The 15,917-nt window shown below is 30.0% G+C and overlaps 1 protein-coding gene across 1 annotated transcript; it reads left to right on the forward strand.

The window, feature by feature from the left end:
* Positions 1-8,844: 8,844 nt before the first annotated feature.
* Positions 8,845-14,238, forward strand: LOC146949538 (late embryogenesis abundant protein D-34-like). Its single transcript, XM_085745531.1, has 4 exons — positions 8,845-9,218; positions 10,248-10,249; positions 13,684-13,902; positions 14,008-14,238. The coding sequence occupies exons 1-4, from the start codon at positions 8,903-8,905 to the stop codon at positions 14,104-14,106; spliced, it is 636 nt and encodes a 211-aa protein (XP_085601657.1). The 5' UTR covers positions 8,845-8,902; the 3' UTR covers positions 14,107-14,238.
* Positions 14,239-15,917: the final 1,679 nt, after the last annotated feature.

The raw sequence follows: 15,917 nt of genomic DNA on the forward strand, positions 1-15,917 counted from the left end.
AATAAAATTTGCTTATTTAATATCCCTTATACTTTTTGTTATAGCATTGTATATAATTGAAACCAAGTGTTCGATTTAGTGTTCTAGACTTGTTCAGATATGTTTGGTTAGTTGACAATTTCAATTTTCTTTAATCTATTGTTTTGTTACAAAAACTAGTTGAAGGTTATTTTGAAAAGGGATTTATATTGAGTCTTGATTAAATGATATTGTTTTTAATTACTACACAAACCATGGTTTCAAAGACATTATTGATCAGTAACACATTAAGTTGTTATATTTTCAAGATTTATTGTTTATTAGATTTACATACTTTTTAATTCTAAACACAATAGACTTATTAATATACATGCACAGAAAAGTGCGAGCCAGCGCTCACGCACCATATTTTAATAATACACTGCCTCACTTTTTTTGACGGAATAAACGAACTATATATATATATATATATATATATATATATATATATATATATAGAGGATGTATACTATGAGAATGACATGTTTATATGAGAATGGTGGGAATAATTATGAACCTTTAGATCAAAAATAAATGGATCAGATTAAAAACATCATTTTAAACAACACATGTGTGTCTCCTTAGCATATCAATTTTCATAAACCAGTCACTGCTTTTCTTCTCCAACCTACCTGTTTCCACCGCCATTAATTTCACTTCCGCCTTCACCACGTTAACATAGGCAGTGAGATCCCATGGATTCTATTGACAGCAAACAAGAAACAGAGCTTATCTTTCTTAAGTAGTAGTTGGTTGTGGGTTCCTTTTTCAATACAAAATTGAACAATTTTGTCAAAATCATCTAAATCTAGAATTTCGATTTCATAAAATACATACAACTCAGAAGTTTAAGGTCACAAAACAATAACCTTAATGGTGGATTTGCTCAAACCAGTCGTGAATTAGTCGTGGTTAATTTCAAAAAAGATTGTCAAGTTTTAATAATTTCTAGATCTAGATTCAAAAATGAATAAACTGAGTGGAATTTTGTTTTCTTTAATTTGGATTGAGTTTTGGGTTTGATTTTATTTCCTGGTAGAAAAAGTTGCAGAAAATTGAGAGTTAAATTTTGGAGAAGATGAAGCGCTTGCTTAATGGGTATGGTGGATAGAATAGGTGAAGGCCCATGGTTGTTTAAATAAGATCTTTTAATCTCAATCATTTAATTTTGATATAAAGGTTCATAGTTATTCTCACCATTCTCATATAAACATGTCATTCTCATAGTATACATCCTCTATATATATATATATATATATATATATATATATATATATATATATATATATGGGGGCTGCTAGCTTACATCCACCTAAAAACACTAGGGTGCAAGTTCGCAAGATGCATCCACTTATAATTTACTAAAACACCCTTTTGTATATATTCTAATTAATTTTAAATAGAAGGGCAATTTTGTAACTAGCTTAAAAAAGATCCTTAAAAAAGAAACAAAAAAGACAATGACATGCTCAAGGTACAAAACATGTAAAAAGTTTTTAATGGGAATATTGAATGGAAAATCCAAACATATCACATCAAGTTTTCAAAAGCACCGTACAACATTTCTCGGATGGTTTTGGGCGCTTGACTCATTCTTTGCGCAATGACATGAAGATGTGGAAATATTGAATCCTGAATTTATTAAAAGCACGAAATAGATGGGCCCATCGTACTAATTGATAAAAAAAATTAAACGGAAATGATGGAAATTCCAACAGAAATAATAAAAATAGATTAAAAAAATTAAACAATTAAAAATTCCAACAACTTTTTGTTTGGGAAGGTGTTGTGTATTTATCTACTAAGTGGAATCTCTCTCAAGTTCTATGGAATGGAAAACCATTCATGGGCCATCAGCATCAACATATTTCCTTTATATTCATCGATTTTGAATTCTTTGGTATCAATTGCTCAACAAAAGACATCGCCAAACAACCTTGATCCTTTCCTATATTCTTCCTCTATATATCTCTATATTCTTCAGCCCAAAATTCATCTAACTTCTCTCTTCAACATTTTCATTTTGTAACAAAAAAAGATATCACCGCCATGACTACCCATAATATATTATTTGTCTTCATATCCCCATATAATTTGAGGATTTTATAAAACTTATTTAGAATTATATAAGAGATGATGTAACTATAGAAAACTTTTTGGTGTTCTTAGAGTCAATAAAACTGACGTGACAAAAGGTAGTGATAAGGTGGTGCTTAAGAGTGGATTAATTGTTATTGTTTTCATTTACCACATAAACCATGATTTTAAAGACACTATTGATTAGTTACACATTAAGTTATTCTTTTTTCGAGATTTATTGTTCATTAGATTTACATACCTTTTAATTCTAAACAAAATACGCTTATTAATATATATATGCACAGACAAGTGCGAGCGAGCGAGCACTCATGCACCATAAATTATTTTAATAATACACTGCCTCATTTATTTTTTACGGAATAAATGAACCATATATATATATTTAAAAGGGCTACTTCCAAATGATATAAAAATCTTAATAACTACAACTACAAGTGCAAGTGAGAGTAGTTTTGCATATTATTGTGTACATGAGTATCATACTTGTTTGGATGATATGTACAATATTTCGTGGATGAAAGATAAGTATGGTTTAATGATTTGTTAAATAATCATCAACAGGGTATTCAAAATCATTGGCTTTCTTATTTTGTGGTTGTTTATGAAACAGTGAGAAACATAATTTGACTCAAGAAACTTTAAAAGAGCAATATGAAACTGGAAGTATCAATTCAACCTTTTCCTTATTTATGAGTACTTAAATGGATATCAATTCAATTTTGATTTGTACTAAATATTTTTAGCAATGTACAAGTCCGCCGGAGAACTTTAGCAGCTGATAATGCAAGCTCTCACGTGATGCAATATGGAGATCTTAGTATGGATAAAGATTGTCTCCATACCTACTTTAGTGCACATCACGCTACTTGCAGCAATGACAACAATACATATTGTATATAAATAAAATTTGCTTATTTAATATCCCTTGTACTTTTTATTATAGCATTGTATATAATTTGAACAAAGTGTTCGAATTGGTGTACTACACTTGTTCAGATATGTTTGGTTAGTTGACAATTTCAATTTTCTTTAATCTACTGTTTTGTTACAAACACTTGTTGAAGGTTATTTTGAAAAAGGATTGATACTGAGTCTTGATCAAATGATATTGTTTTTAATTACTACACAAACCATGGTTTCAAAGACACTGTTGATCAGTAACACATTAAGTTGTTCTATTTTCAAGATTTATTGTTTATTAGATTTACATACTTTTTAATTCTAAACATAATAGACTTTTTAATATATATGCACAGAAAAGTGTGAGCGAGCCAGCGAGCGCTCACACACCTTATTTTAACAATACACTACCTCACTTTTTTTTGACGGAATAAACGAACTATATATATATATATATATATATATATATATATATATATGTATGTATATATTTAACGGGCTACTTCCGAAAGATATAAACATATTCATAACCACAACTTCAAGTGCTAGTGAGAAACATAATTTGACTCAAGAAACTTTAAAAAGGCAATATGAAACTGTAAGTATCAATTCAACTTTTTCCTTATTTATGGGTACTTATATGTATATCAATTCAATTTTGATTTGTACGAAATGTTTTGAGCAATGTACAAGTCCGCCGAAGAACTTTAAAAGCTGATAATGCAAGCTCTCACGTGATGCAATATGGAGATATGAGTATGGATTAAGATTGTCTCCATACCTACTTTAGTGCACATCACATTACTTGTAGCAATGACAACAATACTTGTTGTATATGAATAAAATTTGCTTATTTAATATCTGTTGTACTTCTTGTTATAACATTGTATATAATCTGAACCAATTGTTGGAATTGTTGTTCTACACTTGTTCAGATATGTTTGGATAGTTGACAATTTCAATTTTCTTTAATCTATTGTTTTGTTACATACACTTGTTGAAGGTTATTTTAAAAAGGGATTGGTGTTGAGTCTTGATCTTCTATTTGATTCTACACTTGTTTGATATCTAACTGTTTTTATTTTCGCTCATATATTTTGATAAGGGTTTTGAGTTTAGTGCACATTGTTGAATTGTGAGAATGGGAATAAAGATCATCCAAGTACATGTTTGAATGATTTTAGTTTAAATGTATTTTGGGATCTTTAGATTTTACAGTTGATTAGTGGATTCAGGGTATGTGTATTTGCAATTGATTTATAATGCCTATGGTTACTAGTACATTGATTTACATGAGAAAAAAATGTGAGTCTATATTTTTTAGGAATGTTTGAATTTGTTGTCTCCTTGGTTCTCAGTTGATACTTTTAGATAAGAAAATAGGAGATATGAAATGGATTTCAAGGTGGATCTTAGATATGGTTTAGTAGTACTAGTACTAGTATTTGGTTGCTGGGATTCAAGATTTGATTTATTGGATTTCAATTTATTTCAGTTGTTAAAAGAGCACAGACAAGTGCGAGCGAGCGCTCTCGCTCCTTATTTTAATAATACATTGTCAGATTTTTTTTGACGGAATACGCGGACTATAGATATATTTAAAGGGCTGCTTCCAAATGATATAAACATATTCATAACCACAACTTCAAATGCAAGTGAGAGTAGTTTTGCATATTATTGTGTACATGAGTAACATAGTTGTTTGGGAGATATATACAACATTTCATGGATGGAAGAGATGTATGATTTAATGATTTGTTAAATAATCATCAATAGGGTACTAAAAATCATTGGCTTTCTTATTTTGTGGTTGTTTATGGAACAGTGATAAACAAGATATGATTCAAGAAACTTTGATAGAATAATATGAAATTGTAACTATCATTTCAACTTTATCCTTATTTATGGGTACTTATGTGTATATCAATTCAACTTTAGTTTGTACTAAATATTAGGAGTAATGTACAGGTCTGCCAAAGAATTTTAGCAGCTCATGATGCAATATGGAGAGATAAATATGAATAAAGATTATCTTTTTACATACTTTGGTGCACATCACGCTAATTACACCAATGACAACAATTCAACAAGACTTGTTAGAAAAAAAAAGGCTCATTTAATCTCCCTTATACTGCTTGTTATGGAGATTTTCTATATTTGTTGATTCAAGAAAACATATAATGTGTTTGGTCATTGATTATTATAAAAAAAAAAAACTTCAAATGAATGCACAATTTGCTAGTTAATTTGATTTTTGAATTTGTCTTTCACTACTTAGATTCGTCTTCAAACCTTTATAGCAACATTGTATCACATATTTAAAGACTAAACTAATTACTGTTTTTTTTTTATTTTATATTTCACACTTTAAACACAAATATATTCCACAATTAACAACCGAATTGTAACAGTCCAAGTTTAAATTAACTAATGATGCAGTAAGAGTTAATTAATGGTAAGGTGATTTACTAAAAAGTCCTTGTATAATATGTTCTAGCGCACTTGTTTTAATATGTTCTGTCAGATGTTTTAACGTTTGCAATTTTCCGTTTAATGTTCCAACATCGCGTAATAAACAAAAATATAAACAAGAAAATAAATGACAGGAAAGTAAAGAACACAAAGAGTTTGTTGACCTAGTTCGATGACAAACACACCTACTCTGAGGGCTACCAAGCCAGGAAGGAAATCCACTAGTATAGTCCTTATTCAAAAGCTCTCAGCAAACTCCTCGTTTACACTTTATGACCTATGACCTACCCGTATAGACTTCAACCTAGGAACTCCTAGATCTGAGATCCCATCTCACTATCCTAATGGTCAGTCACAGCCCTGTGACCTGTCAGACCTAAACCAAATACAAAGATGAAGTTACCTTCAAACACAAACAACTAACATCTTGTTTCACAACTTCGGTGTAGTACACAAGAGTATTAAACTCACACAAACAGTCCTAAACAAGTATCACAGACGATACAAGAAAGGCACACAATAAAGATTCTAAACTTGCATCAACATGATACAAGAGTAGAATACATGTAGACTCAAAACCCTAAAAATCTAAACCTTTTAGTATGACGGCTTGAATGAGAAATTAGGTCTTGAAGTCTTGTTTATATACTAAAGCAGATTGGGCTAAATACTTAGTTGGGCTTCAGAACAAAGCAGATCGGTTCAGCTAATCTGCAAAACAGAAATCAGAAACAAATATGGAAAGTTCTAAAATGTCGGAACATTTATAGGATCATTCCAACCAATAACTAATATTTCCTAAAATATAAAATCTACTTTAGAAATATTCCACAACTGATTTTGTATAGATATGCGCGTTGCTTGGACAATAAGTTAAGGAAATATTGTTTCCTTAAACAATAAAGGGCGCATGTACAAATAGGCATGAACCTAGGCACACTGAACCGTGCCAGGATGTTGGAACATTGTATCCAACATCTTACAGAGATGCCTAAACACATGTTGGAACATTGGTTCCAACTTACATAGACAAGGATATTTGTTTTAGCAACAATGCAGCCAACACAAATACCCAACATATCTTTTCCAAAGGAAAATCAAATGCAAAGTGCATTCAATTTGTTCTCTTTTTCATTTTTTCCTACAATCCACTACCAATGAAAATTATTTTTACATCTTCCTATAAAACTTATTTCAAAGATAACACAAAATACTATGTTACAAACTACTATGTTTTAGTTTTCTTAATAAGTGTGATTTTTTTTTTGCTTATAATATGGGACGGAGGGAGTATGTATATTTTACAAATTGTCCCATAAAATGCTGAATTTATGATCTACATTTGAAATGTATTCACAGATGGTAATATGATTTTAATGGACTTAGTTTTACTTTGGATATTATCAATGACAATAATTCATATTTAGGATTTTTTTCATGTTATAATAATTAAAAATTTAATATTAGAATCCACAGTGGTCGGTGACGCAGGATATCGAGACATCGTGTTCAATCAAGTCTCTCCTTCCCCTCCTTCTAAAATGTGTTTATCTCTCTGTCTCTTGATATTCTTTCTCTCTCTTGATCATCTTTCCTTAATTTTTTCTTTAAAATATATCAAGATAGACACAAATTGAGGAAGAAGAGAGAAAAATAGAGTGAATAAAAGGAGAGGATCCGGATCAAAAATTTCACCATTAAACACCACTGCGGAGAACATGGTACCCTAGATATGAGAGGTAGGGGGATGGTAAGATTGTACCTATATAAGGTACCTAGATATGAGAAGTAGGGGAATGGAAAGATTGACCTATATAAGGTGTAAATATTCTCATTTTTATTTTTAATGAATATTGACAATGACAATTGATTAAATATAACAATTTTTTTTTTAGTTCCACCTGAATTGAGTCTTCAACCTTGAATCCATCGGACTTGTAAACTGATTTTTGTTTTTTTTTTTCGTATTCTCTAACTTAGTCTTCGAAAAAACTTATTTTAGAGTTTGGTCAATCAAATTTCACATTTTTTTATAAGAGAAAATTTAGATTTGAGAAGGTACATTTTGTATTGTCAGAAGTTTTAATTCATGGTGTGAAGTTAGTTATTAAAGTTTGTTAGAAATTTAGTTATAAGAGATAACTTGTTTCTCAAGTTACTCTCATAATAAGTAGGCTTAATTACACTTTTGGTCCTTGCATTTTGACCAACTTACAAAAATAGTCCTGCCTCTTTCAAACCGAACAAAATCGTCCCTAAACTAACATGTTTTTTGCAGTTTTAGTCCTACCTCCTATTTTCAACTCCAGAAACGTAGATAAATGACAATTTTAGATCTACCCCCTATGTTCAACCATGAAATAAACAAGGAATAAAGCATGTGGGTACAAGGAATCCACTTTACATATAGTTTAGCTCTCATATGCGGTTGTATTAGATATTTTTTCAAAATAATATATAAGTTTAATTTCTCCATTAAGCTATCTCTAATCTCTTCTCTCTTCTGCTCTATATTCTCTCTCAAAATTCATAAATCAATTCTTTTGTTTCAACATGTATAAGATCAGGAAAAACTTCCAATTTCACAATTTGATGCAGAATTTACATATAATCTAACAATTATACAATTCCGTACTAAACCAAACGTCACAACTGATATAAGTAGAAGGTCTAACCATATATACCAATCACAATTGATAAATATCACTCTTTTTGCTTGCATTCAATGTTGAAGGAAAATATTTGATAAATAATATTTTTCACATCCATAAAAGTTGAGTATATTATTTTTAAAAAACAGTTATAGTGTAGATTTACGTGACAATATGATGAGTTTTTATTGAATTACGATACAAAATTATTTTACCAGGCGTCTCAACTGAACTCATTTTTAAATTTATGTCTTATAGGACAATGCATTATTATATGCAGGGGCTAGGGTTCGAACCCCGGACACCCCACTTATTCACCTTATAAGGTGAATTCTAACCAATAGACAACCTGACAAAAAAAAAAAAAATACGCCTAGGTCCTATTTTTTTTGTTCTTTTTGATACTATGCTATACTATATTGTATCAACGAATCACTCTTTTTCTCAATGCATATGCCATATCAAGAAACATCTTGATACTTGATTGAGAACTTGCCATGTATTCTCCACCTGTCGCTATTTAAACATGCGGTTGTTGTCCAACAAATTCAGCTACATGAGTGTCCTTAACTCTTGCAATGCAATGAATATAACTTTCACCGTATCAATGTCACGAACCTTCTTAATTTATTCTCCACTTGTACTTCACTACTATATATAAATAATAATCACTTCACTCCTAACAAAGCAAATTCACAAAACCAAAAAACAAACAGAAAATCACTTATTTTTTTAAGAGCAGTTTTAGTAAGAATATCATCATGAGTCAGGAACAACCAAGGAGACCCGACCAAGAACCAATAAAATATGGTGATGTATTCAATGTGTCTGGTGATTTATCATCACAACCCATTGCACCAAGAGATGCTGCTACCATGCAATCTGCAGAATATAGAACATTTGGCCAGACTAGAAAAGATGGACCTGCTTCTCTCATGACTTCTGCTGCCCAAAAAAATGAAGATGCTGGTTTCATCAAACATAACACTTCTACAAACATTGCAAGAAATGAAGGTGTTAATGTTTCAGAAACTTATGATGCTGGCAAACGTGTCATCACTAAGAGCATCCACAATGGTAGTTCCCTAACAAGGACTCCTTAAATGGACCCCACGTGACACATCACTTATTTATAATTTTTTAATAAAAGTACCTATTAAAGACTCAATGACTCCAATGGCAATACACTAATAAGGACTCCAATGAAAAGTATTTAAATATGTCCCACTATCTTTACATATTAGACAAAAATAATTTATCTATTACTCATTTTTACAAGTGGGACCAAGTAGTACACATTTTATTACTTCTTTATGCAAGTGGGACCAAGTAGTACATATTTTATTACTTCTTTATGCAAGTGGGACCAAGTAGTACACATTTTATTACTTTTTTAAACGTGGGACCCGTTAGTTACCCAGGAGAGAGAGAGTCCTTATATAGTTGCCCGTTCCTTAACGGGGACTCAATTTTTCTTCCTCCAATGGAGGGTCCTTAACGGGGAGTGGTCCTTGTTAAGTAAGGACCCCCCATTGGAGATGCTCTAAGACTCTTGGTGGACAGGCAATTTTTTTTGACTTTCTTATATACAAAATGTTTGTTTTATATAATTAATATAAATAGTTAATAATGGTTATGTGAAGATGACTCGGTTGATAGAGACATTACGGTATGTCGAAGATAAATTAGATTTTGGACTCTCATTTATTCATTTTAAGAGCACTTATTCTTTTTTTTTGAAAGAGCAGTTATTCATTTTAAGAGGTGAAATTTCAGTTATAAGAGTATTTTTTTAGTTAATTAGTATTTTTTTAGTTAATTATGACTTGGGTTTGAGAGTCTAATACTTTTTTTTTTTGACAAAGAGAGTCTAATACTCTCAAGGTCTTAGATTAGAATCATTCTGATAGCAATTTATGTGAATAATTTCGTATTAATGCTTTAATGGTCTTCAGATCTAAAAAATAATCCCTCCGATTTTATATATAAGAAAAGATTTTTTTTTAGGTACATTGAATAATTAATGTATCTCGTTCACAATGAAGACTTAACTTAATACATTAATTATTAAACGTATCTAAAAAAAGAATCTTTTCTTATATATAGGAGTATATAACTATAGTTAATTTTTTTTTTGGTACAAAACTATAGTTAATACTATAGTTAATTATTCTTTTGAAAAAAATAATTATTATTGTCACTATATTTTGAAACAATTATTATTATTATCACATAAGAAAGTACAAATATATAAGCACAAAGACAAATTCTAAAAAATTTGGGATATATATACTTGTAAGAAGCGAAATGAAGGTTCGTGGAATTAAGCAAATTATGTGTTGGAAGCTTTTTATCCATTAGATTTTATAAAATTGTTTGACTAACTGCCTTATAAAAAATATATAGGAATGGCAACACCGTTTTTTCCGGCCAAATACTATTTTAATTGGTTATACTGTGTTTCACGAGCCATTCGTAATAATTGGTTATACTGTGTTTCACGAGCCATTCGTAATAAAGTTCTCGCTTGATGCTTATCGAAAAATACATTTAAGCTTATTGAAAAGGAAAAAAAAAGTCTCTCTTATTTTATTTTATTTAAATCAGTTAAAAGAATTTATTGCATGTATATTGGTGAGAACTACGTTACCCTCTCTTGTTTAAGGGGTAATTTACCCTCTCATGATATCAACCAATCAAAATGTAATATGCATAGACAACATTAAATGTCAAATAAATAAATCAATTTTTTCTAAAAATAAAAAAGTTAATCTTAATCATAAGGTAACTTTTAATACTTTTAATTTTTATTTAGAGTAAATTACACTCCCCTCCACTCTTATGTTAAAATATACACTTCCCTCCCTTTAAAAATAAAATCTACACTCCTCTCCCTATAAGATGCTTGAATTACAACCATCTCCCTTAATAATTAAATATGTACTACACTTTAATCTATTTTAACATAAATAAATATTTTTATGATATATACTAATTTTGAACCACCATTTAAGAAAAATAAATTCATTTCTTTATAATTTAAATATCAATGGTAATTAAACTTAAATATTTTGCTATTAAGTTTATAATTTATAGTATAAAACTAATTTTTAAATAACCATATTTTACTGTATTTAGTAATTATTGTAATTTTATTTTTTGGTTGTTTCATATTTTATAATAGGGTTTAAAACTATATGTTAATGTAATTGTGAATAAAAAATAGCAAAAAATATGTATTCAAATTTTGATTATGTTAAAATAGACCCCCAGTACTTTTTTATTTTATTTAAGTGTGTTAGATTATTATTTTTTTTTGCTAGATTATTAAAAAAATATATTGAGGAAGTAAAGTGTAGATTTTAACATAAGAAGAGAGAGAAATGTAATTCAAGCTTCTCTTAAGGGAGGGGAATGAAATGTTTTCTAATATGTTTGGAATAAGGGGAGAGAGGAATGTATATTTTAACATAAGAGGGGAGGGGAGTGTAATTCAAGAATCTTTGAGGGGAGAAGAGTGTAATTTACTCTTTTATTAATTATATTAAGGTGTTCAATCTTAATTAATTTACACTACAAGACTTATAACAAATAAAATTTTTACATCAAATTTCTTTCATCTGGATGTCCTTAAATTCATCACTTACATTCATAAAATTTCTTCCATTCCACAACCCCGAACGTGAGAACAAAAACATCTCCTTCATTCAAATTTCTTCTTTATTCTTCCCCTATTGATCAATTCTTGTTTCTTTTCCATTATCTTCCTATTTTGATTGTTCAATTTTGTCATTCCAAACTGCTGCAGTTTCAAATTATAGTGAGAATTGTCGTTGTTTCTAGAACCGTGTCAGGTATCGTGACTTTTTTATTTAAGCAGCCAACCTAATAAAATCTGCTAACACGCATAGACCTGCCTATCAGCCAAAGCCTTTAAGCCCAAACAAAAGAACAAAAGCCTCATGACATAACCATTTCAGCAGCAACCGAAAAAGATGCTAGCAAACTCCCAAAACATCACAGCGGCAACACCTGCTAGCAATCCTTAAAGTATAACAGATGACTTACTCAATTGTTATAATTAACTACCTCACAACCAAGAAAAATCAAATCAAAAAGAAAAATCAACTCACCATACCTGACATGGTTCTGGAAATAACGGTAATTCTCACGATATTTGGAATCAAACGAACGACGACGATTCTCACGAAAATTGAAAAATGCGGCAGTTTAGAACAAAATTGAACAATCAAAATGGGAAGAAGAAATTTTATGAATGTAATCGATAAATTTAAGGAAATTCAGATGAAAGAAATTTGATGTGAAATTTTAATTGTTCTAAGCCAGTCTTGTAGTGTAAATTAATTAAGATTGAACACCTAAATATAATTAAGGCAAGATTACATTAGGGGTCCTTTATCTTATTTTTTTGTAACAATTTGGTCATTTATCTTTATTTTTCCCGTTTAGGTCCTTTATCTCTCTTAAAAGCACATATACATCTTTTTTTCTCATTTTTTATTAAAAAATACATAATTTTATTTTTAAAAATATATTCATTAAAAATGAAAAAAAAACCAGAAATATGATGAAGATGTTCGTCATCTTCATCTTCTTCCTTTGAATCTTCATCATCTTCTTTAAATAAAAAAAATTCTACTAAAATATATCTCCAAATATCGTGAATTAATGTTATATTCACCTCAAATCTTCTTTTAAACACAAAAATCAAAACCTTAATTTCACAAATGTTGCAAGGAGGATAGTGGAGGCTTAGTCACTGACGGAAGGGTTAGGCTTTACAAAAGTTAAGATTGTTCTGGAAACAACAAAATTGATGTGCAAAGCTGCTCTCAATTTTGAGGTTATTTTTATGCCGGGTTTGAATATTGAGTTAGAAAATAATAATAATATACGGTGTGACAATTTATATAACTAATTTTTTTTTTGTGATGAAACTAAATCTCTTTTCTATAGGGTTTTGATTTTTGTGTTTAAAAGAAGATTTGAGGTGAACATAACATTAATTCATGATATTTGGAGATATATTTGTGTATAATTTTTTCTGATTCAATGAAGATGATGAAGATTCAAAGAAAGAAGATGGAGATGATGTACATCTTCATCATATTTCTGGATTTTTTTTTCATTTTTCATAAAAATATATTTTAAAAAATAAAATTATGTATTTTTTTTAATAAAAAAATGAGAAAAAGGATGTATATGTGCTTTTATGAGAGATAAAAGACCTAAACGGAAAAAAATAAAGATAAAAGACCAAAGTGTTACAAATAAATAAGATAAAGGACCTATAATGTAATCTTGTCTATAATTAAATAAAAATTAAAAGTATTAAAAGTTGCCTAAAATTGATTTTTTTTATAGAAAAAAAAAATTACTCATTTATTGACATTTAATGTTGCCAATGTATATTACATTTTGATTGGTTGATATCATGAGAGAGTAAATACCCTCTAAACAAGAGAGGGTAATCTAGAAAAAACCATGTATATTATATGTGTACTTTAATTTACTAATGGAGCAGGTCCTAGGGAAGTTTGTGGAAGATGCAGATAGGGCAAAAGGGAATATGGCGGGCGATGAATTGGAAGATGAAGGTGATCCTAAACCTGCCTCAGCTCAAGCTCCTAAAGTGGGAGTAACAGAAGACATTGATTTTATCAGTAACCAACGTGGTGGTGCTATGAATCCTCGGTTTGCTGGGAACCAAAATGAGAATGCTTGGTCCAATGATTCAATGGTACGTAACATAGCATATACTATGTTGTACATGTTTATTGTTAGCATGCATGTTTGAAACGTCACGTTGGATATTTTTTAAAGTGCAACTTTTGTGAAATCATAGGTGTATAGTGAAAACCCTGAAGTTATAAATAGTATACCTGGTGGCATGGGAGCATCCATGGCAACTGCGACTGCAGATCGAGTTAAGAAAAACAAGTGAATGAAGTGCACTTTGAAGTTTGAGTTCCAATGTTACATTTTGTTTTTCAGCAGTTTTTTATTTTACCTTTTTTTGGCTGTGTATTATGACTTAAAGTTGATCGTATAATTCTAGCCTTAGATATTTCAATAATTTTTTTCGGTGGCTGCAAATATTTTGAACTAATTTTAAGTATTTCTCCAAATTTTCAATAACAACATGTTTTATCTTGGTTTTCGGGTGTCAAACATTGATTACGTTTGAACCTTTTTAACCGGTGATATCTCATTTTTTCTTGGGAAGGGAAAAAATAAGCAAAACCCTTGAGAATCGAGGTCCGGGAGTTGTTTTCGCTACGGGAAGGTGTTAGACACCCATAACGACTATAGTATCCTATAGGAACCGCCTTTACTTTCTACGCGTGCGCTTTATTTTTAAATGCTATTTTGAAAGATGATATTTGCACCTAAGGGTTTACTAAGTCAAGAATTGGAGGGAGAAGAAAGTGTTTGAATTTTTATTTTATTTGAATTGAAGGAATATTGTCCTTGCCTACGTACCCTTTTAAGGGATCAAATCCACCGTAGTTCTCTTCCAAAAATGTTTTTGTTTTTGTTGGTTGATTTTAAGTTTGAAAATGGGGTTTTGAAGAATGAGAGAGAGAGGCCTCAAGGGCATAAGATTGTGAAAAGAAGTGAGGTGGAATTAGTTATATTGTAAAAGAAAGTCAAAGTGTGATTAAAATTCATTAAAGTTTTTTTTTAAGAAAATAAAAGGGAAATCAATGGGATTTTGATCCCAAGGTTTATTTAGAAAATGATTTGAGTGATATTGTTCATATTTGTTTGAAAAATGATTTTTTTCTAAGTGTAAATCCTAGGCATTATTCATCTAAACATTCAATCCTAAACATACATCTAAACATGCATAACCTAAGCATACATCTAAAGATATCTATGTGATGTGTGTGCATGTGTCGGTGCTTGTGTCGGTGTACATCATTAGAGTCCATTGTCCATATTACATCCTTGGCCTAGATACATTCTATGGTCTTGCAAGAATTTAAAAGCATAAGGAAGAAAAATACAAAATTCCTAAGTCTTTACATTCTAAGCCTTGGTAAAAATTAATGTGCAAGAAATTAAAGTGCAAGAAATAAGAGATGAAAATATGATGTGAGATGCTTATGAAACAATGAACAAAGGGTTAGTAATAATAGGCATTGAATAGTAGAAAAAAGTGGCAAGAAAATAAAGCATATCAACATGGTAAAAAACAACAAAAAGTAGCAAAAATGCACTTAATAAAACACCAAAATTCCAAGGCAAATGCAAGACCTATAACTCTCACATTTTGACACTTTTCAAGGATTTTTTTAGGTTCAGCCCCAATGTGAGTGTTACAAGGAAATTATGTGCCAAGGAATCATAGTATACTACTAAGCCAATTTTGCACTAAATCACACATTAACATAACAAGTAACTTGCTAACTAAGCAACCAATTATCACATATCCAAAAACAGCACCACATACTTCAATTTAAACACTAAACAAGGTCTCCAAAATACTCAACAATTAACCACTATTATAAGCAAAAGAATTGGAAACAAACCCTACACCAAAAGTCCTTCAAAATTGCACCAAAACAACACAAATCACAAGCTACTATTCATGCATTTTTCTATCCATTTTCAGCATACAAAATTCACATAAAACAAATCTAAATCATCAACACAATTGCAATAAGGACTCACTAAAATTTTACAAGTTTTTAACAAGGTTTTTCAACAAAAATTAAAAAGAAGAGAAGTAAGTAAGGCAACATAATCTTC

Source organism: Medicago sativa, chromosome 2, assembly GCF_051527215.1.
Source record: "Medicago sativa cultivar Bolivia chromosome 2, Bolivia_mono, whole genome shotgun sequence".
Lineage (NCBI taxonomy): Eukaryota > Viridiplantae > Streptophyta > Magnoliopsida > Fabales > Fabaceae > Medicago > Medicago sativa.

Coding starts and splice junctions, on each gene's coding strand:
- LOC146949538 (XM_085745531.1), top strand. CDS start 8,903: ATGAGTCAGGAACAACCAAGGAGACCCGACCAAGAACCAATAAAATAT. Junction 13,903..14,007: donor CTTGGTCCAATGATTCAATG/GTACGTAACATA, acceptor GTGAAATCATAG/GTGTATAGTGAAAACCCTGA.